Here is a 24,981-nt window from a genome sequence, read left to right as displayed (position 1 = left end):
TCTTTTGTACACAAGTTTGACATCGCTTTCGCGAGAGGACGCTACTCAGAGCACTCTAAGATTCAGAGAGCTGCCTCTTACTTTAAGGGGAATGCTCGAACCTGGTGGTCCACGCTTCTTTTAAACAAGACTACGCCAGTTAAATGGCTGAAATTTAAGAAGCTTTTTATTTCTTCTTGGCTGACTCAAAAGTATGAACGCGATATACGAGCTGCTTGGAACCATCTTTGGATGACCAAGAAAGATACGGTGGACGCTTATTGTGAGAGATTCTGGAGCTCTTTTCTACCCTCCTCTTCATTCAAGAAAATCTCATTCAGAGAACAGATTGAGCGGTTTACGTTGGGTCTCCCTACGGAGATCCGAGATCACTGCTTGGAACAGAAGTCAGCTTCTATTCAGGAGTTGATGAGTCATGCGAAACGGGGTTTTGCCATTCATTGGCAGTCTGACCTACCCCACCGATGAGGTCATGACACAACGAGCCGAACAGACTTCAGCAAGTGAAAGTAGAAAGAGAAAGAGCAACCGACAAAAGAAAGATGCACGACCCAAGCTTACTCCTCAGGTAAGAGCTCGCTTCATCAGGGAGGGGAAGTGCTTTGGATGCGGGGAAACTGGACATATCTCCGCGAAGTGCCCTAAAAAGGCACAAAAAGAACAGAACGACAAGGACGACGAAAGGCCTGAGAGTTCGAGAGCAGCTGAGGAACGTGGAAGAAAAGGCAAGATGAAAACAGGACTGGTTCCAGATTTTGTGGGTACTGATCCCAACACCATGGACGAGAGTACAGAACTTTGCCGAGCTTGGGGCAAAGGGAAAGACCAAGAGGCCCTGATCTTCTTTGATGGAGGAGCCAAGGCCAACTTCATTTCACCGGAATTGGCGGCGCGGCTCGAGATCACTCCCGATCGGATGGGACCACTTGCGGAGGCTGTTCTAGCGGCACCTGGCAAGGACGTAGCCATCACTCCTGTCATTGGCAAACTTCGGTTGCATTGTCAAGGGTATTTGGGGCATGAGGACTTTTACATAATGCCTTTGGAAGGTTGTGATGTTCTCTTGGGAATTCCCTGGTACCACAAGAACAACGCAGTGGTCGACTATCGGGCGAGGAAAGCAACATTGACTACAGAGAAGGGCAAAACCATTGTACTTGACATTAAACCGAAGGGCGAGTCTATCCCTATTGTATCGGCTTCCGCCATTTCTAAATTAATGAAATCAAGTCTGTTTGTTTACTCGTTCTTTATGAAAGAGTTGAGTGATGAGGATAGGACAAATACGTCTAAACTTGATAAAGAACGCCAAGATTTTCTCCACTCTCACGCCGATTGCTTCTCAGAGGGCCTACCAGGCGAGTTACCACCTGCTCGTCCTCATCATACCATTGATCTGATACCTGAAAACACACCATCAAACCGGCCACCTTACCGTGTGAGCCGATGATATACTCGACAAATTACAGGGATCCTCGTGCTTTAGCATGATTGATTTGAAGAGTGGATATCATCAGATCAGAATCGTGCCGAAAGACATCTACAAGACAGCTTTTTGGACGACTTTTGGGTTATTTGAGTTTTTGGTGATGCCTTTTGGCTTAACCAATGCTTCTGCGACATTCAACCGGATGATGAACAGGATTTTTCGAGAGTACAAGCTATTTGTTGGCACTTTCTTTGACAATATCATTGTTTTCTCCAAGAATGAGGCAGAACATAGAGATCATCTGCTTCAAGTCTCTCAGGCATTACGAGATCACAAGTTAGTGATTAATGCAAAGAAAAGTAAATTTTTCTACCAGAGATACACTTTTTGGGACACATTGTGTCAGCAACAGGAGTGCAAATGGATCCGGCCAAGATAGAGACTATCCGTGATTGGCCCGATTTGAAGAATGTCCATGAAGTTGGAAGCTTCTTGGGACTGTGTTCGTACTACAGGCGGTCCATTAGAAAGTTTGCAGAGGTTGCTTCCCCTTTGCATATCTTGACACAGAAAGGAGTCCCTTTCTCGTGGGGACCCACAGAGGTGACTGCCTTTCAAACATTGAAAGAGAAATTGACTCCGGGACCAGTTTTGACTCTGTCGGACTTGTAGAAGTCTTTTGAAGTATATTGTGATGCTTGTGGTCGTAGTCTGGATGCGGTCTTAATGCAAGAAGGCCACGTCATTGCTTACGAGAGCCGATTGTTCTCATGGCCGGAATTGAGAGCACAGATTTATGAGAAAGAGCTTTTGGTGGTTATCCATGCTCTTACTCAGTGGCGGCATTACCTACTCGGAGCGGATTTCACTGTCTTCACAGACCATTAGAGTTTGCGCTACTTCTTGTCACAGAAGCAGCTATCGGAAAAGCAGATCCGGTGGGCGAACATCTTGTCACAGTTTCACTTCCAGATTGTCCATGTACAGGGACAGAAGAATGTGGTGGCAGATGCTTTGTCTCGGAAGCCGTTGGTTCTGGCTATTTCCGTGATACATCATAGGAGCTTCGAGGATATGGTCGACCAGTATGCCACAGATACAGATTTTGCAAACGTTTTCACACGGATACGGGATGGGGAGACAGTAGCGGGATATTCCATTGGGGATGGCTACTTGATGAGAAAAACCATGTTGTGTGTTACACGGCCTTTGAGGGAAAAGGTTATGACTGAATGCCACTGTCCATCTTTTACGGGTCACCGCGGCATCGCTACCACCATGAAAGGAGTATAGAGATACTTCTTTTGGCCGAGACTCAAGAAGGATGTGGACGAGTTTGTGCGCAGTTGCTTGATATGCCAGAAGGTCAAGTTTGACGGGCATAAAGCACAGGGATTGTTACAGCCTTTGCCCATACCCACCCGCCCTTGGGAAAGTATTGCAATGGATTTCATTTTTGATCTTCCGAGAAGACGGAGTGGTCACGATGGTATCTGGACTGTTATTGACAGATTTAGCAAGCAGGCTCATTTTATTCCAGTGAAGAAAACAGTCAAGCCGGATCACTTAGCGAGACTTTTTGTGGCCCAGATCTTCAGATTACATGGCATGCCTGAGACGATTGTCTCCGATAGGGACCCCAAACTGACGAGTTTGTTTTGGGAGGCAATTTGGGAGAACATTGGCACGCGGTTGCAGTTCTCGTCATCGTTCCACCCACAGGCTGACGGGCAATCTGAGATTGTCAATTCAGTGGTTTTAGATTTATTGAAGTCTTATATCTCGGATTAGAAGACTCAATGGGAAAAGTATCTACCTTTGGTGGAATTTGCCTACAATAACACGATACGCTCTTCGACGGGGAAGGTGCCATTTGAGATTGTTGAAGGTGCTGCGAAGGTTCCACCCTTCCTAAGCACGAAAGATAAGATTTTTGAAGCTGATGAGTATACGCGCGACTTAGACACGGCTTTTGCCAAGGTCCGCGAAGCTTTGCAGAAATCTTAAGAACGACAGAAGAAGGTAGTGGATGGCCATCGTCGCGATTTGAAATTGAAGGAGGATGATTGGGTGCTCTTACGTTTTGAGAAGGCACGCCTGAGAAAGAAGAAGGGAAAGGAGAGGCTTTTTCCAAAGCTTAGTATGCGATACTACGGACCTTTCCAGATCTCTGAAAAGATCAATGATGTCTCCTTCCGATTGAAACTGCCTAACACTTGGAGGATTTACAATGCATTCCATGTGAGTCTGTTGAAACCTTTTAAAGGTGATGTGCCTGATGATAGGGAGCCTGATGAGCAACCCGAAGTGGAAGAAAACGAGGAGATCCTTGTTCCTGAACAGATTTTGGCACATAAGGATACGAAGAATAAAGGTAAAGTCCGAAGGTGGTTCTTGGTTAAGTTCAAGAACTATCCTGCATTGGATGCGAAATGGATGGAGGAGGAGGACCTAGCAGATACTCCTCAGATTGTGAAACTTTACCTCGAAACTTTTGGTTTAGCATAGTCTACTCCAATGGAACCCAGAATTCAGCTTGGCCGGAGATCTAGTGCAGTGGGATGCACAAGAGGGGAGTTACTCCGCTTCTTTGTCAAAATATGCCTCGATTTTGATACTAGAGTCACTGATGTCTCTTTGAGCTTCAGGGATACTAAGAGTTGACAGTATTTTCTGTATGACTTTATGAAATGGAATTCTTGAATATGAAACTGATTTGTTCTTGACTTAAGTGCAAGAACTGATAGACAAAATGACTGCAGCATTTTGGTCTACTTGATCTCGAATAGACATGGTTGCAATAGGGGCTAGTCAATCGGGCATCTCCCGACTGGATCTAGATACGATTGCTAGCTACATTGTCGATAAATCATTGTCTACGATCCGAATGAATGTTGAATGTCATGTGATGTCCTGTGATATCTTGTGATGTGACTGTCGATTGGTACTTGTGCTAGATGTGTGTTCCTAGTGCGTAGGTACTAACAGTCAGTGTCTGCTAAGACGGTTTATGGCCTCTGTCTATTTTGCAAGCGTAGTCGAGGGTGATTACAATGCTTTTAAGAGGGGGGTATGTCACAAAATGGTGACCTAGCAAACCCTAACACACATAGCCATATGGGCAACAGGGCAGGCCCGTGGGGAGTAGGTAAGGTCCGTGGGGAGCAGGGCAGGTCCGTGAAACGCGGAATTTCTGCAGACATGATGACATGGCACCGTATAGCAGAATCCGGAAAACGCGGCGCGTTTCACGCTGGGCTGTACGGCAGAATTTTCGCTTTTTGCGCTGGGAAAAACAGCTAGAAGTTCTACGCAATTATTTTGGGCAGCTTTTGAACTTTGCTTTAATTTCAAGCAAGTCTTATGAGACAAATTGCTTTATTTTTTAAAAGATGGTAGCTTTTGGGGCTCTACTTTTGGCATCCCTTGTAACTTATAAATAAGTGGGCAAGGCCCTCACTCCTCAGAGCATCTGGACGCAGAGTGTGAGAGTGAGAACCCTCCCACTCTCGTACTTTGAACTCAGATTAATACAAAAAGAAATACCGAAAGGGGCGCCAGTCTTTGGGGCCAATATCTCTAGGCACGGAACTCCGCCCGGCCAATGTAAATCAATTGTGAACTGTGAACTGTTTTGAAGTGGTTATTTGGTGCTGTCGCGGTCGATTCTTGACTTGGAGTGTCCAAGTCTGTTACACCTAGTGCGCAACTTCTTATGGGGTGGCTTAGATGTCTCTGTTGATACACAGCCACGAGTTCATTGGGACACAATTATCTTGCCTAGAGAGGAGGGAGGCTTGGGGATTCTTGATTCAGAGATACAGAGCAAGGCATTGCTTGCCAAGCGCATTGTACGCGGATTGTTTCCTGGGTCCAAGCCTTTGAAGCAGCTATTGCACGATGCTTTGTCACGTGGCTCTTCTTGTTAGCTCATTGTACGTGGATTGTTTCCTGGGTCCAAGCCTCCGAAGCAGCTATTGCACGATGCTTTGTCATGTGGCTCTCCTCGTTTTGGATCTATGGATACTTCCGGGGCTTGGCGCTTGACCTATAGATTTATCTTCACAGATGCACCTTTGGATATGGCTCATTTGTCACCTTTTATGTCCTGCTTGTTGCGGATTTGGAAGGAATTGCACCTTGCTTTGATTCGCCATCCACCTTCTTGTGTAGAGGAGGTAGTGAGGCAGCCACTAGTTTGGAATGCGTATGTGACAGATTTATAGGAGCGTCAGGTAGGTGAGAGGACACATTCACTGGGCTAGATGGGATGCTGGCTCTGCAAGTTCTTACGTCATTGGTCAGATGCTTCCTTGGTTCGTAGTGCATAGGCCGTTGGTGTTACCTACAAGATCCGCAAAGGGGTTACTCCCCGTATAAGAGAGATTGATGAAGCTATTCTTGCTGACCGGCAAGGCTATATTGGAAGACAAAATATTTTACCTTCTCGTCAGGGTTGGTCGGTGTTTTTCGACCCTCCCAAGAGAACGGATTGTTGCACAGCAAGGAACTCTAGTGTCTAGCATTGTAGAGACTGGCTGGCAATCATGGGCATCACATCAAGCTGGAGTTTTAGGGTGAGGTGCCACTTGATCAGCAACTGGATACGGATTGGTAGCCTGTCAGAGTGGTAGGCTCTTTCGAGAGTCACTCTTGTGCTGACTACGCTTTCACTACCGAGGAGGCACAACTTTGGAGATTGTGGACTGGTAGGGAAAGCCTCTCGTTGAGTTTGACTAGGATCTTGGTGAGTAGCCACTGGCAGTGGCCTTCTTTGCAGGTTGAAGGGACTCCTCTTTCCTTTTTCGAGTACACTGTCTCTCTTGGGAGGAGACTCCTCTTGTGGACACATCCACCTCACCATCCACGACAGTGAGATGTATGGCAGGACCAGCGAATCTACCCTACTTTCCAGTGACAGTTTTGGTCATGCATCTGGTCCCTCAGGATCAGCCGCAGGATATGCTATTTCATGGGGATGATCGCACATGCAAGATTGCCTGTTTGCACTTGGGCTGCAGTCATTGGTCATGATCCAACTTGTCAGCGATCTACTCTATAGCTTGAGTCTTTGAGGCATTGTTTTAGGGTTTTTCCATATGCTCAGCCAGTGTGGAGGTCGGTTTGTTGTTTGTTGATTAGAGTGGGCACACATGATGGGTTCGTGGCGTGGGGGACAATTGCATGGCTTTTGCAATTTTCAGGGTCACACACCTTTTTCGAGGGCTTGCCGACAGATCCAGTCTTCATGCTCCAAATGACCTATGAGACCAAAAGGTTCCATCCATGTGTGACTTTAGTACAATGTCTGGGTAACATAAAAATAAAAAAAGATGAGGGTACCTAGACTAAGTAGGTATGCAAGCCTAACCTCCATCATCATCAGCTTTCCATAATTAATCATCTCAAATTTTATGGGGAGGGATACAATGACATGAGGGCTAATGATGGAGAAAGTGTACAATGGGATGTGTAGTATCTAGTTAAGTCTATGTTGACCATGCACTTCTGTTTAAAGGTGAATCTGGGATTTTCCTGGATTCTTATAGGTATGTGTACTCATTTTTGCTATGTGTGTGTGTTCTTTCTAATCCAAACGTTACTAATTTCTATACACTGGAGGACCCAATGTCTTTTTTGATGCGACCAGAAATTGATAACACATTTTTTGAAATGTTCCGCTCAGGAAAATTGCAAGAAAGACTTTTAATTTACGGGTTTTTGGTATTGTGAATTAGCAGGTAGATGTTGTCCACATACTTGCAGCTCGGGAACAGGAGCTGAGAGCAATGACGGCTGAGGTAAGTGATCCTCTGGAAGAAAGCAGCTTTACTTTTAATGGTCCTTGGTAACTGAGAAGGTGCCTGTGCACAAAAGGTTTTACGAAATTCCTGACGTAGCCAAGATTAAGCACACAAGGCACTGTACTTTTTACTGTAATGATTTCAGAGAGATCAGCTTCAATCTGAACTTCGTTTAGCAAGGGGCCTCATAGCTGAGCGGGAGGCCAATGTTATTCATATACGGGCAACCAATGACAGGGTGAGATTGGCATCTTTTATCCAGTTCATGACTGGCATTCCTTATCCCTCATACATATCTATTATTTGCAGTTTGTGGAAGAAAATGAAAGGCTTCGCTCAATGCTGGGTGAGTGGAGTTCTCGGACAGCGAAGGTAATTCACTCCTCTTACATAGGAGTAATATGGCTTGAATTAAAGAGTTTTCTTTGGTGTAGTTGATAGAAAATAATGTCAACATATGAAATGGTTGGACACAAAAACAGCCTGTAGGGGAAAGCAGACAAGGGGCATGTCACATTTAAACATGCCAGAAACTATCTATGCGAAGAACTTTGCAGAAATCTGACTTATGCTACTTTAGACAGTGGGCCCATCAGAGCTTTGAGATTGTTGGTTCTAACTTCTCTGTAGTGACAGTGAAGTATGAGACCAGGTATTAAAGTAGCACTCTGTGATTTGTTTGAACACGCTAGATGACTAGATGGAGTCACTCTGGCACCTCTTAAAGTGATTTCTCAAATCAAACGTGGTGCATGATGGCTTGCAGAAGTGCCAGATTTGTAACTAGGGGAAGAGCTCTCTGAGCAAGGCTCTTTTCGCCTTTCCCAGTACCTTATCTATGACCTAAAGACTCTCCCCCAGAGCATGTAGATGCATGCCTTGTCTCCATCCTGTACAAATAGCAAAAAGCTCTGCTCCAATCTGAAGGGCTCTATATGCAAGAAACTCATCTGCCTGTCCGATGTCTGTAATATAGTCTCTCCCCATTGGAGAGATATCTATAATCCTGATATTAGGCTTTTTGACCAAAGAAGCCTTAAGATAGTCTCTAAGCTGCCCCATCCTTACAAACCAAACAACAAGCCTCTAATGAAATTCCTGAATCATGGATAGTGCAAAGAGTGTCTGAAGAAAATCTGATACCGAGAGCTGTAGCTACCAGGCTTCATAAAGACATGACATTGGCAAGTGTGTGGATGACTTAGGCCCCCTCCTATGCCCCACATTTGTTACCAGCTGAACACCGGTATCTTTTCAGCAAAAGATTCTTGACTCGAACACCCAAAAGTGCATGAGAATGTCACGAAGGTGTTTAGGCAGAGATGTCCTTTTCTCGCAGCCAAAGGAGATCAATGCACACCTCGGCACATGCTCCTACAAGCAATGGGTTTCTGAGAGGTTCTCTCTCTCTCTCTCTCTCTCTCTCTCTCTCTCTCTCTCTCTCTCTCTCTCTCTCTCTCTCTCTCTCCTCATATTCAGCTGGATACGAAGAGAGGACATGGATACAACCTACACATGAGCTAGGTACGAAGATGACTTTCTATAGAGAGCATCTTCTCCAACTCACGGAGGATGGTTTTGTGATCAGACCAGGATACATGGACACTCATCTATCCCACGGGATACGATGTGCTATTGGTCAGATACGCACATCCTCACATCAGCTAGAGATCGAGACAGGCAGATTTAGAGGAGTACCCGCTGAGTCCAGGATTTGTCATGTGTGCCAGATAGAGCCAAAGACAGAGCTACATTACATATGGCACTGCCCAGTATACTATGAGATACGAGGCCGCTTTCACTGTCTATTCAGAGAGGGTTTTGGGCCACTTTCTAGAGTCATGAGATACCAGGATCAGAGATGCCTCGGATTATACTTACTGGAGATTCGCAAACACGGAGAGGACCTCTTGAAGAGGGGCACAATGAGAGAGATCTAGCAACCGGAAGATTACAGATTTCTTTCAGTCACAGGCAGAGGAGTCCGAGCAGCCCCAACGGCATAACAACACCAGAGGCATACTGCTTGATTGGGCGATAGAGTTGAGGCGGTCCCGTCCCCCACGGATGAGGAGGCCCTCTCGACATGGACGCAGACTGCAAGAGAGGATCAATACCATACTGGCGCGACATAGGAGCCATCCTAATAGAGTGCCTACCTTGGAGGACATTGAATCTATATAGCCTTTTGGATATTGATGTATACGTGTATGATGCCTCGACTGTCAGAGAGCTCCATTCTATCAGCTTTCACCCCACCCCTACCCACTATTTTCTTTTCAGTTCTTTGTACTTTTTGTACCCAAACCTGGTATTAGATTCACCGCATGTAACCTTTTGGTCTCACAGGTCATTTTGGCCTTTTGAAGATGTTAATATTACAATTCAGCCATCCATGATGGAAGAATTTGAATACCATGAGAGAAGAAATAGGGGTTATCAAGGAAGATAAGGAGAAGAAGTCATGGGCCGCAGTCATCTCCACAACACAAAACAAAGTAGAGGAGGCCAAAAAATGGATTGGGGTCGCGAAGAAAGGGAAAGGTAAGGAAGCTCCTTGTACACCCAGGCTTATTAACATGACCCTCGAAGAGGAACAAAGGAGGATGATGTGGGCTCTACATGTGAGGATAACCGGACTCAAGGACATAAACAATGTGGAAAACGACGTCACAAGCCCCACATCCATGATGGGGGTGGACAAGCGCTCACACACAAAGGCATGGAGAGTGGGCAAGAAGAGTGATGGCCCGGGAGAATCTTCAAAAGAGAGAGCTCTCATACTACGCTTCCCCTCCTTGGAAGAGAAGAAGGAATTTTGAGAAAGAGGCCTACTCTCAAGAAGACGGGTATTTTCCTCGGTGATGATCTCACTCTCTCACAGCTTGCGCATATGAGAGAGGTAATGCAAGAGATTATGGCGGCAAGGGAGAAGGGAAAGATGGCCTTTTACAGAGATGGTCGGTCATATTTAAAGACCCCTGGCTTGAAAAGCATCATATAGAAAAAGATGGCACCCAAAAGCACCTCCCCAATTTCCAGCCAAACTGCCACGTTAGCACCCATAAAACATGGCGCGATTTGCGGATCTGTACAACTGCCACGTCATCAGTTCATAAGGCTTTACCAGGTCATCACTTGCAATAATAATGCCATGTCAGCACTTTTTGTGACACTGTTCGTGAGTTTTTTCACGATATTGGTTGTTGCAGGGTATATCCCCCCCCCCCCCTACCCCTCCCCCCTACCATAGTTTGTCGGAGTCGCATGTGCTCTTGTACCAATTTTTTGTGTGTGTTGGTTTCAGTTAAGTGTTTTCTTTTCTTTTTTGCTGCTTGCTGTGTGTGTGACTTTTGTTTTCTTTGTGTGTTCTGCATGTTGCTTGTTGATGTGTGTGCTTTTGCTCGTGTGGGTGTGTTTTGACTCTCTCTCTCTCTCTCTCTCTCTCTCTCTCTCTCTCTCTCTCTCTCTCTCCAAGGAGGAGGGCTTAGACCCTTTTATATCACGTGAACAAATTACAAAGCCCGTAGACATTATAGGATAAACCAGAACTAGCAGTGAAAAACCCCAAAGATACAACATTAACCACAAACCATAGGGGAAAAACCATGAGTAATACAAAGTTACAAAGGATGAGTGATGCTTCCAAGGAGAGGGACAAGGGAGTGAAGGGGACTGTAGAAGGAGTAGAAAAAGGCACCCATACAGGCGACGAGGAGGCTGAAAACTCCACCAAAGAGTCCAATATCAGACTCCGGATCTCCATGGCCAACAGGCGCAGCCCAGCAAATGAAGCACCACCACCACCAATCCCCTCTGCATCAATCCTCCGGGAGAGAGACACCCCTCCCAACCATTTCTAGCAACAATCCACAAGGCTATGAGGCAGTCCGACTGCGAGGCATAAGCATTGACCGGAACAAAGCCAAAGATAAGGCTACAAGCCACCCACAAAACCACCCCCCAACCCACGCAGCCAACCACAATTGGAAGGCAATCCAACAAACAAGTAAACAAACAGCAACCAATAAGCACATCAACACACAACCTGGCAACAGAACACACAAGCAACAAGGGCAGAGTTACCGGGGAACGCTCCTACCAAGGCTTGGAACGCCGGAACGGCGTTCCGGCCGGCTTCAAGTGCCCGGAACGGCTAGGCGTTCCGACAGACCAGGGAATACAAGAACGGAAGGAGGGAACGGGGCCGGAACGTCTCGGAACGGCCCGAAACAGCCCGGAACAGCAGCAATGGTAAGAAAGCATAAAGGGGCAGATTTTGGGTGTGTGTTTTTCCTTATAAATTGCTCCCCCCTCACCCCTTTCCTTCCCAAATGCAACAAGCCTCAAGGCTGCATCAGAGGATTCGGGTCACTTTGGCTCGACATGCACGACGCCCGGTCAGACTACTGACCATGGAGGAGATTGATGAGATCCGCCAGCGACCGATGCTAGATCTCATGTGATCTAGCTATCCCAGCTAGTTGTTTAGCTGCTTAGTCCACACCTAGCAGTTTAGGATTCCATAGTATTTTATTTTGTCATTTTGTCATTCTGTCATTTTGTTATCTTGTTACTCTGACTTTGTATCAGATCCACCACATTGTAACTTTTTGGTCTCATAGGTCACTTTGGCCTTTTGAAGACGTTAATATAACATTTCATAACATTTCTCTCTTCCTCTACCCTTGCGCTCGGGCCTCAAGCTCTCAAGCTCTCTCTCTTGGGCTTGCCCTCAATTTTCAAGGCTTCAAGCTCTCTCTCCCTTGGTCTCAAGAAGTGAAGCCTCTCTCAAGCATGCATTGTGTCTGTTGTGAACATACTATGACCGCGCATCACCACACGATGCAATCAAGCCATAATAAGGTGGAATGGTATGTTTTTTGTGAGTATTAGAGTCAAAGGACTCTAATACTACTTGTATTCAAAGTTCAAACACACAACGCTAAAAATTGCATTATTTGGGTGTTTTTTAATGCCTCCCGTTCCGCGCCGTTCCTGTTCCGGACCCCTTGCCGTTTCGCCGTTCCGCAGGGAGGCCCGTCGCCGTTCCCGTTCCTCGTTCCGGGTAACTATGGAAACACAAACAAGATAATGGAAGGCAAGCATGTAAAACAATAACAAGCAGGAAACAGAGAAACACAGAAAGCCCCAAGTAACAAACAAGAAAACAAAGAAAGGGAAGAAAGCGATCAGGGATCACAGATTCCTTACAAAGAGGTGGAAGAGAGAGAGAAGGGGGGGGGGGGGGGGGGGGGGGGGGGGGGGGGGGGCGCGAGGGTGAGTTGAGCACTAACAGCGGCACAGAAGCAGAACTTCTAGGGCAGCTCGCTCGTCATTTCTCTCTCTCTCTCTCTCTCTCTCTCTCTCTCTCTCTCTCTCTCCCCCAAGTGTGGTAGATTGGTTATGCCATTTCCCTCTTGAATAACAGGTCTTGAGTTCAACCTCGTCGGATAGATCTTTAAGTTCTCTTGGGATAGTTTCTTACGACGTTAAAATTCTCTTCTTCTCAAATGTGTGTGTGTGTGTTTGTGCGCGCTAATAAAAAAGGAAAATGGTATAACCTTTCTATCACCCAAGTGTGGTAGATTGGTTATGCCATTTCCCTCTTGAATAACAGATCTTGAGTTCAAATCTCCTTGTCGGATAGATCTTTAAGGTCTCTTGGGATAGTTTCCTACAACGTTAAAATTCTCTTCTTCTTCTTCTTTTTGTTCCCCTCTCTCTCTCTCTCTCTCTCTCTCTCTCTCTCTCTCTCTATGTGTGTGTGTGTATACTGGGCACCTTTTGTATTCGCTGGCACATCCATACAGTTCCAGTTTGTAGCAGTTGTTTTTTTTATTATTATTATTTTATTTTATTTTTGTTTCAGTTCTTTTTTATTCTGGACATGGTATCAGATTCACTATGTTGTAACAGCTTGGTCTCATAGGTCATTTTGGCCTTTTGAAGACGTTAATATATCATTTCATTTCTCTCTCTCTCTCTCTCTCTCTCTCTCTCTCTCTCTCTCTCTCTCTCTCTCTCTCTCTCTCGCGCGCGCGCTGCCCGCCCCGCTCCTTCTCTCTATCTGAGCATCTGTCAAGTCCCAACTCACCCCCATCCAGCTCTCTAAGCACCTCATCTGAAGTGTCGTAGAAAATTGTCTGCGAGTTGCCCGTTCGGGCATTGAAGTCCCCTAGGAGAATGATATCACCATCCCTAGAAAACTCCCAAATGTCATCATCTAGGATAGAGAAAGGCGCATGCCCTATGGATGCGGCATACATTGATGTACTGGGAGGAAAGTAACATATGGCAATATGTAGGAATCGACATGTGTCAAGTCTCAGTCTCACCCACATATATTTAGCATGATCATCTCTTCGTACAATATGCAGTAATGGTTGTAGTTCCTCTTTGAATAGCACTGCTACTCCTCTTGAACCTCTACTCCCGTGCTCAGATCTCACATTTGTCCTGTGAGCTATTTCCCATCTGTATCCCACCACATGTGGCATTACCTGTCCAGGGACCTGATGAGTCTCTGAGAAGAACACAATATCCTTGTCTTTGAAACTCTCCTCAAATGCACCCACGTCCAACCTCATAGACCCGTTACAATTCCAGGTAGCCATCTTCAGTGTGGTCCCATAGGTCTCGCACCGTCATGCAGTACGCCGCTCTAAAATCACCACCCGTCCATCTCTGTAGAAGGCTATCTTTCCCTTCTCCCTTGCTGCTGTAATTTCTGGCATTACCTCTCTCATATGTGCGAGCTGTGAGAGAGTCTGGTCATCACCAAGGAAAATACCCGTCTTTTTGAGAGCAGGCCTCTTCCTCAAGAATTCCTTCTTCTCTTCCAACGAGGGGAAGCGTAGTATGAGAGCTCTCCCCTTTGAAGACTCTCCCGTGCCATCACTTTTCTTACCTACCCTCCATGCCTTTGTGTGCAAAGGCTTCTCCATCCCCATCATGGATGTAAGGCTTGTGACCTCTTTCTCCACATTGTTTATATCCTTGAGACCGGTCACTCTCACATGCAGTGCTCGCATCCGCCTTCTTTGTTCCTCTTCGAGAGTCATGTTGATAAGCGTCGGTGTACAAGGAGTTTCTTGACCTTTCCCTTTCTTGGCGACCTCAATCCATTTTTCAGCCTCGTCCGCCTTTTTCTGTGTCCTTGTTATCATCTCCGCCCATGAAGATGTCTTTGCCACACTCAGTTTCTCTTCCTCTGTGATCATCCTTACGTGTTCCTTAATTTCCTTGATTTCATCTATTACTGAGGGTTGAAATTCGCCTTCCTCTAGTCCATTGCTTACTCTATCAGCAAGCTCCTGTTTAAGGGCTGAGACTTCTTTTTTGAGTACCCGTATCTCGGCATTTGGGTTCTCCTGTTTGAGGACTGAGACTTCTTCTTTGAGTGTCTGTATTTCTGCGTTAAGGCTCTCTTTCTCCTTCTTCCATTGTGCGCCTTCATTGAAGACCATATGAAGGAGGTTGGCCTTCTCCTTCCACCATCCTTTCATCTCTGTTTTCCACTCCTTCATTTCCCTCTCCATCTGCGCCATCCACTTATTCGTGAGCATGAAGGTTGCCTTTGCTCGCGGCTTGCAAATAGGTGAGACATTGGCGGCTTCCGTGTCCTGTGCAGGGTCTTCTTCAAGTGTGACAGTTTGTGCAACACCCATCAAGCATTCATGGCCTTGACGTTGATCCATTACGGTGAGGCCCAAAGAATCGGAGAAAGAGAGAGATAGATAGATAGAGAGAGAGAGAGAGAGAGAGAGAGAGAGAGAGAGGGATGGGGGTGGGGCGGGGCGGGGGGGATAGACTGAGGGGGGGGGGGGGGGGGGGCGCGATAGGCAGAGGAGGGGGGGGCAGCGCAATAGAGAGAGAGAGAGAGAGAGAGAGAGAGAGAGAGAGAGAGGGGGGGGGGGGGGGGGGGGGGGGGGGGGGGGTTGGTGTGCGATAGATAGGTTGAGGAGAAGGGTGGGGGGGGGGGGGGGGGGGGGGGGGGGGGGGGGGGTTGGTGTGCGATAGATAGGTTGAGGAGAGGGGTGGGGGGGGGTTTCGCGATAGACAGAGGAGGGGAAGGGGGGGGGGGGGGGGGGGGGGGGGGGCGCGATAGATTGAAGAGGAGGGGCGCGATAAACAGGGGAGGAGGGGCACGATAGACCGGGGGGGGGGGGGGGGGGGAGCGCGATAGAGAGGAGCGAGGCAGGCAGCGCGAGAGAGAGAGAGGGAGCGAGGGAGCGGGAGCGCAGGGAAGGGGGGTGAGGGAGAGAGAGAGAGGGTGCGGGGGCGGGTAAGAAGCGCGAGAAACAAGGGCAGCAGGGCAGGAGGGCACGACAGACGGGGGAGGGGGGGCAGCGCGATAGAGAGAATTGGCTGAACTGAGGGCTGAGAGAAGAGACTCCTTGCTGATGATATTGTGCTGATATCTGACTCACCAAAAGGTATGCAACGACATTTGGATGCACTACGCAGTTTTGTAGAGGATAGTGGACTGTGTGTAAACCTAGGTAAAACCAAGGTTATGGTGTTTAACACCACACCGCAATGGATTAGGAGATCAGTACCTACCTTCAAATATGGTCAGGAGATTGTGGAGTATACAGATGCATACACTTACCAGGGGGTAGTCTTTACTGGGCCGAGATTTTCTTTGAGAAGAGCAGCAGAGACTAGACTAACTAGAGCTGGTGTGGCTCTGGGAGGAATGGAGAGGATGTGTTCGCAGGTTCAGTTCCAGGAACCTAGGACAAAGTTATGGCTCTTTGATACTTTGGTTGCTTCTACTATGTTATATGGGGTGTAGGTTTGGGGACCTTCTATAGGCCAAGATGGCTGGAGGCGTATGGAGAAGCCCCTGGTATCTATGATCTCTCAGCTGATTAGAGCCAAGGCTTCCGTACCGCATGATATCATTCGAGCGGAATTAGCTGCCCCCCCTATGGAGATTGAGGCGCTTACCAGATCAGTCTCCTTTGTACACAGTCTGTGGGATACTACTAGAGACAAATATGCCAGGGTGGCTCTAGAGTCCTCCAGACAATTAGCTCTTAATGGGGATACATCATGCTGGTTTGCACAGATGGCATCATGGTTTCACCATGGACAGGTTGCCTCCTTTTCAATACTCTCTACAGGCACCCTTGAGGTCTCTGACACGGGTAGAGATTAATAGACTTATTCGTCAGGATCTGATCCAGTTGGACACGAGGAGGACATGGATAGAGCCGTTATAGGAGCTGGGCACAAAGATGGCTTTCTATAGAGAGCATCTTCTCCACCTCACGGGGGATGGGTTCGTGAGTCGACCTAGCTATATGGACACGCATCTTTCTCATGGTCTGCGCTGTGCCATTGGCCAGACGCACGTCCTCACATCAACTCGAGATCGAGACTGGCAGATTCAGAGGGACACCAGCAGATAGCAGGATATGCCGCTTATGCCATCTAGAGCCAAAGACAGAAGTACATTACATGTCATTGCACAGTGTACTATGAGATACGAGGCCGTTTTCATTGTCTATTCAGAGAAGGTTTTGGGCCTCTATCTAGGGTCATGAGTTATGAGGATCAGAGATGTCTTGGGCTATATCTACTTGAGTTACACAAGCATAGAGAAACTTTACTGAGGAGAGCTGAAGAGCGACAACCCGAGAGACAGATCACAGATTTCTTTAGACTAGATATTGTACACCCAGAAGAACAGACAGAGGAGCAGCCAACAGTGGAGAGGTCTACCCGCACTACTGGCATTCTCATAGACCGAGCATTGGAGCTAGGGAGATCTAGACTACCCCGATGGGGAAGAGGAGCTACACAGTTTCGAAGGAGGCTACAGCAAAGCATTCGAGCCATACTCTTTCGTCGTCCACAATGCAGATGAAGAGGGATCCCTATGTAGATGGATCTCTACTCCCCTCCCATTTTGCCTTCACATTGTACTGCTTAGTTTAGGATCCCGCAGTATTTATATTTTGTTATCCTAGTTTAATTTATTTTGTTAATCTGACTTTGTATCAGATACACCGCATTGTAACTTTCTAGTCTCATAGGTCACTTTGGCCTTTTGAAGACGTTAATATAACATTTCATTTCATTTCATTTCTCTCTCTCTCTCTCTCTCTCTCTCTCTCTCTCTCTCTCTCTCTCTCTCTCTCTCTCTCTGTGTGTGTGTGTGTGTGTGTGTGTGTGTGTGTGTTGTAGCACGGATAGTGTGTCGTGCTCTCTTCAGTGGGTGCTCCTCGGTGCAATGTGCGTGACATCTCACTCAAAACAGAATGAAAACAAAGGACACAATAGATAACAGTTGATCAACACAGAGGCATAGCAACAGACCAGAACATATGGACTCGACTATCTCAAAGAACCGATACCGACTCTGGCGTGGCAGCATACTCATCTCCAGCTCAGAACTCACAGGTACAATGGGGGTGTCAAGGCTCAGATGTGCAGAGATAGTGCAGACGTGCTGTGTAATAGACTCGCTACTCTAGACGACGATGTTGGACCATATATGAAGAAGATGATAATCATGACCCCATAGCTACTACTCACATGTACAACCATAAAGAGCCACCAATGGCTTATAAATGTCAGCCATCTAAGTCTATCCCCAAACTAAGTGGTGGTGGTGACCTGGCCACGATGTCCACTAGACCACCGTCCGTATCCCTGCCACGTGTCACTGCCCAGCCCAGAGATTCCGTCCAGTGTGAACCAGACCAGACCATCTATACTATTTGTGTGTCCTGTGAAAGTGACACTGTAGCTTGCTACAGGTTGCCCGCCACAAGACCGCTCACCGTCATGGTGAGAGGAATACTGAAAAATTGTGAAATAAAACCACTAGGTACTACGTATGTACAATGGTGAGCTCTTGAATCTGTCATCCAAGAGATAGAGTTGTGGCACTGTTGCAACCGAAGTATCAGACTCTAGAGGTGGAGCCATGATGGGAAAACTCTGGAGTCTATGAGTGCTCTTCACAAACCGACTCTTAGTGAAAGGAGCAACCACCTGCTGCTCGGCGGATGGGAATACCTGGCCTGAAGTGTACTGAGGCCGCCGACTCGCACACCCATGTCGATGTGCGTCTACGAAACCGTCACAAGGAGCCGTTTGTGAGGATGACGTGTGGTAAGGAGCCAAAGGTGTCAGGCTATTGAAATCCGTGAGGGTAGTAGTCAAATTGCTACTGTGATGGAGCACCTCCCCCGAACTGTCGATGACTGTACTCTCCATATCCCATGGACGTTTGTACTGATCTAGCAGGACGAACCTACCCATATCCCATGGTAGCCTAAGGCTGGTGTTGAAACCCCATGTCCCCTTGGACTAGCATGTCCCGAAATCCTTGCATTTGAGCTTTGAGGTCATCAATTATCTGGGACTTTACATGCAAAGGCTGACGCAGGGCAAAAACGGTAGCATCTCTATCAGCAATCTCTCTCTCTCTGCAACTCGCAAGCAGCCTTCCATGGCCGCATATGTGGCCGAGTGCTTTTGGTGGGTAGCTGCTAATTTCTCGGCACCAAGTTCAATCATTGCAATAGCATTTCTTGACTCTTGCAGGTTCTCTTCAGAGATTCTGAGCAACGAGGTAGAGTCTGTTCCATTGGAAGAAGCAGTAGTAGCACCTAGAGGTGTAGAGTGGCCAAGAGGCACTGCAGTAGATGTCGGGGTAACAGTAGGGGTAGGGTGCCCAAGAGGCACTGTAGTGGTTGTCGGGGTGACAGTGGTAGCAGGTTCAGTGGGTGAGCTGGAGATGGGAGAGAATGACGAGGGTACCACAGGTGCTGAGAATGGTGTGGTAACAGTGGCAACGGGAGCAGTAGGGAGACATACCTGGGGGAGAGAGACCGCCTCAGTAACAGGAGTGGGCGTACCAAGAACAGCGGAGCTACCGACGGCCTCCGGCACTATAGAGACAGGGACAGAGGAGGTAGAAGAAGGACGTCGTGGAGGATGCGTCACCCGCTGGCTCTCTGAAAATGGCAGAGGTCGTAGTGTCTCTGCCGTATCTTTGACCACTTTGACATTTTTTGTTTTGTTTCTTCTTCTGATCATCTGTACCAAGAGACTTTCTTTTTGCATTGCGGTGGCAATTCTGCATCCTCATCCACTTCAAGAGGGTTGATGCGGATGTTTATCACCCAAGTCAACAGTGGCGCGGTAAAACATTGGAAGCTAGATTGAGGTGACTGCACTTGTGCTTTAAACCTTTTTGCCCTGGTTTGCAATGATGTAAAGAGGATTTGATGAAACCCACAAGGTATGTTCTCGATTAAACAGTAAAGACCATCACATTGTGGGAATGTGGTAGGTACTTCGCATTTTCCCTTTGGTTCTTGAGCATCTCTCACTAAAAAATAATATCTGAATATTGCTAAGAGAGCTTTGTGATGCTACAGATTCAGATGATCGGGTTCGAACAATGCCTTGCATGCCTTTATGGTATCAGCTTTGGAGAGCTTTGAGTAAGACCTAGTACTCGGCTGCAAGGAGGGAAAGTTAGTCATCCCCATTGCATGTCTTAGACGCGCCGCTGTCAAAGCGTCCTCTGACTTTGGGAAAAATTTTCAGCATTTCATGAATCATGCCGACAGGTATGTCATCAGGAAGGACAGCTTTAGCTAGCGGTTTTACACCCAAGTTGTCCAATTGGTCCTGTGAGAGAACATCTATAAGAGATAGCTTGGGTTGCTACATGTGAAAATTGAGTGAAAATTTTGTTTTGTGTTTTGTTTTTTCAGGCGTTGCAACTTCATGACTGATCATGTGTCTCATTACTTTTCTTTCCCTTTTGGATCCTTCTCTTGTGCACTTGAGCTACCACTGTCCGAGCTTGAGCTGGAATTTGCATATGATGCCGAGGCCTTGTAACTTTCGTCAAATGGAGCCCTGGATGTCATATCCGTGACCCCATGGCTGCTAGGATCTAATTCTGCTTCAGTTTCATAATTAGCCTGCTTCTGTGGTTGAGGCCTTTTCCTCAGCAACAATTTTTTACCTCCTGCCATAGACATTGATTGACAACATCTGTAAACACTGTAGCAATATTTTTCAAAAACCCCAAAAGCTTTTAGCAATGATCTCACTGCAGACTAGATTCTGTTAGGCCCACAAGAGCATACATAGAAAACATCCCCAGGATCATACATCCATCAATACATCACCGTATGCCTCATACACAATCGCAATTCTGTATACAGCCTTTTGTGCTGCTAAAAGGTGGTATCTTGAAAATATGACTAAGAGCAGGCCGAGGATGTAGATTGATTTTCAGGCGACAATAGAGAAAGAGAGACAGACGGATGAGGAAGTCAGACATCCGAACCAATGCCCCTTCAGACGCGTAAATACTTGATCGCTACAATTGCGTCGTTCTTGGATAGGGGGAGAGGGGAGATGGGTAGGGGCCGAGGGAGGGGCGCTGAGTAGATAGACGACGGCTGGGTAGAGGGAACGAGGGGCGAGGGTTTAGGGGGAGGAGCGAGGGGTTAGCAGGGGGACGAGGGTTAGATAGGGCTGAATAGGGGAGGGCGAGGGGTGGATAGGGGGGCTGAGAGGTAGATAGGGGGGGAGGTGAGGGCTAGTGAGGGGGGCGAGGGCGGGGCTGAATAGGAGAGGGCGAGGGGTAGATAGGGGGGGGGGGGGGGGGGGGGGGGGGGGTGGTTGGGGGGAGTGGGGGAGAGGGCGAGGGCTAAGTAGGGGGGTGCAAGGGCTGGTTAGGGCGAGGGGGAGGGACTAGGGGCCAGAGTTAGGGGCGAGGGGGTGATGATCAATGATCAATGGAAAGAAATTGGAAGCAAGACACGATAAACCAGAGAGAGAAATGAAATGAAATGAAATGTTATATTAACGTCTTCAAAAGGCCAAAGTAACCTATGAGACCAGAAAGTACAATGCGGTGTATCTGATACAAAGTCAGATTAACAAAATAAATTAAAGAGAGAGAGAGAGAGAGAGAGAGATGCAACAGAGTAGTTCTAACGTCCTAGGAACAATACCAAGGAAAATCAAAGATCTATCCTACTAGAGTTGAACCTCGGACATTGAACAAATCCCGAAGGACAGAGAGGCAGTAGTGATAGAGCTGTACAGACAAAGATAGAGATATATAGAGATCAAATGGAGACACAAAGACAGAAACAGAAACAGGAGGATGACAATCCAATCTATGAGTGAATTCGATTAATTAAAAGGACAAGCTGGATCATAGTAGGACTCCAAGAACCGAATTATATGAATGATATGAGAGGAAAATGGATGCACGCAGTAAAACAAGAAGAATTTTTAAGATAACACCGATTACAACTGAAATGAGAAATGACATGAGGAAGACTTGAGAAGAGGGAAGAATGGACGGCCGGAGAGAGCTGAGGACGGGACAGTCATACGGTTGTTCGTGGAAGGGATAACATCACCAAATTTCTAAAGAGTGAGGGCGAGTGATAACACTTGATTCTGGATCCATTTACCAGTGGCAAGGGAACACCTTCCAGAGTGACGAATTGGACAGCCCCCTGTGGCAAAATCTCTTGTACCATGAACGGCCCTTGCCAGGCTGGGACCAGCTTCTTAGCTTTTTTTTAGATATTTAGCCTGATAGAGTAGCGCTAGTGTTCCTTGCGTTATTTTCGTCTTTCTGAGATGGCGATCATGCCACACTTTGCGACGAAGTTGCTTGGCTTGCAGAGCATGTGAAGCTAACATCCTCCTTTCTTCTAACTTCGAGAGATGAGAGAGGTTTGCGGAGGATAGCTTGAGCCCAAGAAGTTGGATGCAGGTGACAAGCTTTCCTGAGAAGCGTGATTAGCACTTTGTTAGTGCTCTCGGCTTGCCCATTTGCTCTGGGATAGTAAGAGCAAGATTTGCGATGAAAAATCCTGTAGTTCGTGAGAGTGTGGAGATCAGGTCGTTGATGAATGACTACCTCGATTACTGGTGATTTCATGAGGGCACCCAAACCTGTAAAAAATATTTTCATACAAAAATTTTGCGACAGTGGCGGCTGTAGAGTTGATGGTAGCCACCATCTTGGCCCACTTTGTTGCATAATCCGTCGCTACCAGGAGATACTTACGATTGCCAAGTTGAGCAGGTGGAGCAATTGGACCAACAAAGTCCAAGCCCCATCTCTCAAAGGGCAACCACGCCATACATACCTGCAAAGGGCAATTGGATTGCTTGCTAGGCTTGGGTGCACATCGCTGACAGACATCACAAGTCTTGACATGAGCAATAGCATCTCTGAATATATAGGGCCACCATAAGCGTGTCTGTAAGATTTTTTGCACCGTGATGTGACCAGGGTAATGGCCACCTGTAGGACCACTGTGTGCATCTTCCAGAATGTGGTCTACTTCATGAGGGGAGGCGCACCTGCGCAGCACACCATCTGGCCCAGATTTGTAAAGTTGTCCGCCAATTAAAGAGAAGAGTCTAGACTTCAGCAAGAGTCTTCTTTTTTGCAAGGGAGAAGCATTCTCAGGATATAGGCCAGCAAAGAGCAGATGTAACATATCTCCATACCATTCTGGGGTCGTGTCGACCTTAAAGAGATGACTATCCGGAAAGTTATCATCAACCCTAGTATGCGAGAGAGGTGGTCGGCCATGACATGCCGTTTGCCTGGATGGAGAACTACGTCGAAATCGAATTCCTAGAATATCAGTAGCCACCTCCAGACTCTTCCTGCAACTTGGGGTTTATTCAGAAGATAGCGCAGCGCATGATGATTTGTGATGATAGTGAAGTGAACCCCTAACAAGTAATGGCGAAACTTTTGTAAAGAATACACCGTAGCCAAACCTTCCCTTTCTGTGGTGCTGTAGTTGAGCTCAGCCTTTGTGAGCAGGTGACTGGCATAGTGGACTGGGCGATCAAGGTTGAACTCCTTGCTCGGCTGAGTCAAAACCGTGCCGGCCGCAAATTGACTAGCATCAGTATGGACACGAAAAGGAGAGGGGCTACACAACATCGATGGAGACTACAGCAGAGGATTCGAGCCATACTCTCTCGACATCTAGAGTGCAAATGAGGATGGATTCTAGTAGTAGTAGTATTTTTGTTCTATTTCTTTTGTACGCAGACATCGTATCAGATTCACTATTTTGTAACAGATTGGTCTCATAGGTCATTACAACATTTCATTTCTCTCTTTGCTCATGGACGAGTAAATAGTAGTAAAAAGAAGAGTCTTAGCTGGATAGTTTCCCTACTACTACACACGAATTTGTTAGTACTATATCATACTACTCCAGTAGGTGCTGTACTGTATTGTAGCGTCCCTTAGAACATAGTGGATTTTAGCATACGGTACCACTCTGTTATCTTTCCATGTGAACTCCTCTTTCCTTTACACACTCATTTTTGTTAAACCTGCTTATGTTTTAGCCAGTTTTAGAAAAGCTTCATAATTGATTGTACTGTTCTTCAAAAATCTATGCTACACTATAGCACTTGTTTTGTAGCTGACGATTTTGATTTGTGATGCCAGCTAGAAATAGCACTTGAAGCAGAACGAGTGTCCAATGCAGAGCTCAACAAAAGGCTAGCTATTTTGCGGCATGCTACTACAGAGTCTACCAGTTGACTTTAATCTGGGAAGAGTGTGCACACACCTATCATGCAGTAAGTCTTGATTTTTTCTCGGATAAAGGCCTCTGCATAAGATTTCAGTCCATTTTTTTTGACTTCGTGCCCATTTGTGCAGAACTAACGCCTGCAAATCATGTTGTAGCTGCCACTTGCATGAGTGAATGGCATAACTGATGCAACGGTGATTCTCCTGTTTCTGTTGGCAATTTCTTAATTAGCAAGCTGACCAACACACATCGTCCTGAGAGCCATTTCTTTCCGCTATGCAAAGCACTAACAACCGAACAGCTCATTGTAGGCTTGCCAAGCAAGGCAGGGTTACTGACCACCTTTCAAGCAACGGTCCTGTTTCAGTTGTGGCGTTGAAGGCCATTTTGCAAGAGAACAGTTGGTGTCTTACCAATTTTGCCCCAACCTGTTGGTTGTTAGCATATAGTGAACCTTTCAATAGAGCTTGGCATAATTGTCTCAGATGCCTAGATTTCACCAAGCAAAGGGGGGAAAGACAATTTCAAAGCATTTCAAAGATGGATGGGCCCCAAAATTCTCAAGTGAAGCCATATTCATATTTTACTTTTCACAGTCCTGTCGTACATGTAATCCAAAGTCCAAGGAGGCCAACTTTAGGAACTTGCCATGGAATCATTGTACCCACCTCAAATGGTGTTACTTTTTGATGGATGGATCAAATTGGATCTTTACAACAAAAGCAATGTACTTTTGAGCAGTAATGCCTGAAGTTAGCGCTTTGAAAATTATGTTCAATATTGATTGCAACAGAGGAGCATTTTGAGTTCATCACACACACCAAAGTTTTAGAACTGTAGTTTGGTGCTAAGGTTTCAACTCTGCAAAATTGTATGTTTAATTTGTGAATTAAGTAGACAATTATCAATGTCTTGTTATTGATATGGCTAGGTAATGTGACGACTCCCATTTTGGCTAGGTAACAAAAACCTTATGTCAAGAAGTTGTCCACTTGTGATTATATGACTGGGTTATGAACCTGGATTCTATTATTGATTGCTATCATTGTCAGGTATATTTCAGGTTTTACCATCAAACTTGTAGTTGTTCTCAATAGCTATCTTATTTTCATACAAAATTCCCTTTAAAGACACAATGGCAGAGATTATCATTCAAACAAAAGAT

General features: G+C 46.5%; 2 protein-coding genes across 5 annotated transcripts in view; one reads left to right on the top strand and one right to left on the bottom strand.

The window, feature by feature from the left end:
- Positions 1-24,594, top strand: part of LOC147419047 (protein FIP1-like) — a 161,059-nt gene extending 136,465 nt beyond the window's left edge. For 2 of the 4 annotated variants that reach the window (XM_086505491.1, XM_086505492.1), the window contains exons 13-17: positions 7,168-7,230; positions 7,379-7,471; positions 7,543-7,605; positions 23,729-23,862; positions 23,945-24,594. In XM_086505491.1, coding sequence (XP_086361617.1) covers positions 7,168-7,230; positions 7,379-7,471; positions 7,543-7,605; positions 23,729-23,824 — 315 coding nt within the window. In that variant the 3' untranslated portion in view covers positions 23,825-23,862; positions 23,945-24,594. The remainder of the gene's footprint in view (positions 1-7,167; positions 7,231-7,378; positions 7,472-7,542; positions 7,606-23,728; positions 23,863-23,944) is intronic. The other 2 variants (XR_015187096.1, XM_086505493.1) reach the window with 2 other exon arrangements.
- Positions 13,881-14,933, bottom strand: LOC147419048 (uncharacterized). The gene is made up of 2 exons (XM_086505252.1): positions 14,811-14,933; positions 13,881-14,606 (listed from the first exon to the last, which is right to left on the bottom strand). Exons 1-2 carry the CDS (start codon positions 14,931-14,933, stop codon positions 13,881-13,883), a joined length of 849 nt encoding a protein of 282 aa, XP_086361378.1.
- Positions 24,595-24,981: the final 387 nt, after the last annotated feature.

This window comes from Adiantum capillus-veneris, chromosome 29 (genome assembly GCF_014529385.1).
Source record: "Adiantum capillus-veneris isolate H3 chromosome 29, ASM1452938v2, whole genome shotgun sequence".
NCBI lineage: Eukaryota > Viridiplantae > Streptophyta > Polypodiopsida > Polypodiales > Pteridaceae > Adiantum > Adiantum capillus-veneris.
The sequence above is the reverse complement of the archived record's forward strand: the minus strand, read 5'-3'. Positions and strand labels throughout refer to the sequence as shown.

Bases quoted from the DNA above. Each gene is read 5' to 3' on its own strand.
- LOC147419048 (XM_086505252.1), bottom strand. From the start codon at position 14,933: ATGGATCAACGTCAAGGCCATGAATGCTTGATGGGTGTTGCACAAACT. The intron at 14,607-14,810 runs GCAACCTTCATG...GTCCTCAAACAG, and splicing joins TTTGCAAGCCGCGAGCAAAG to GAGAACCCAAATGCCGAGAT.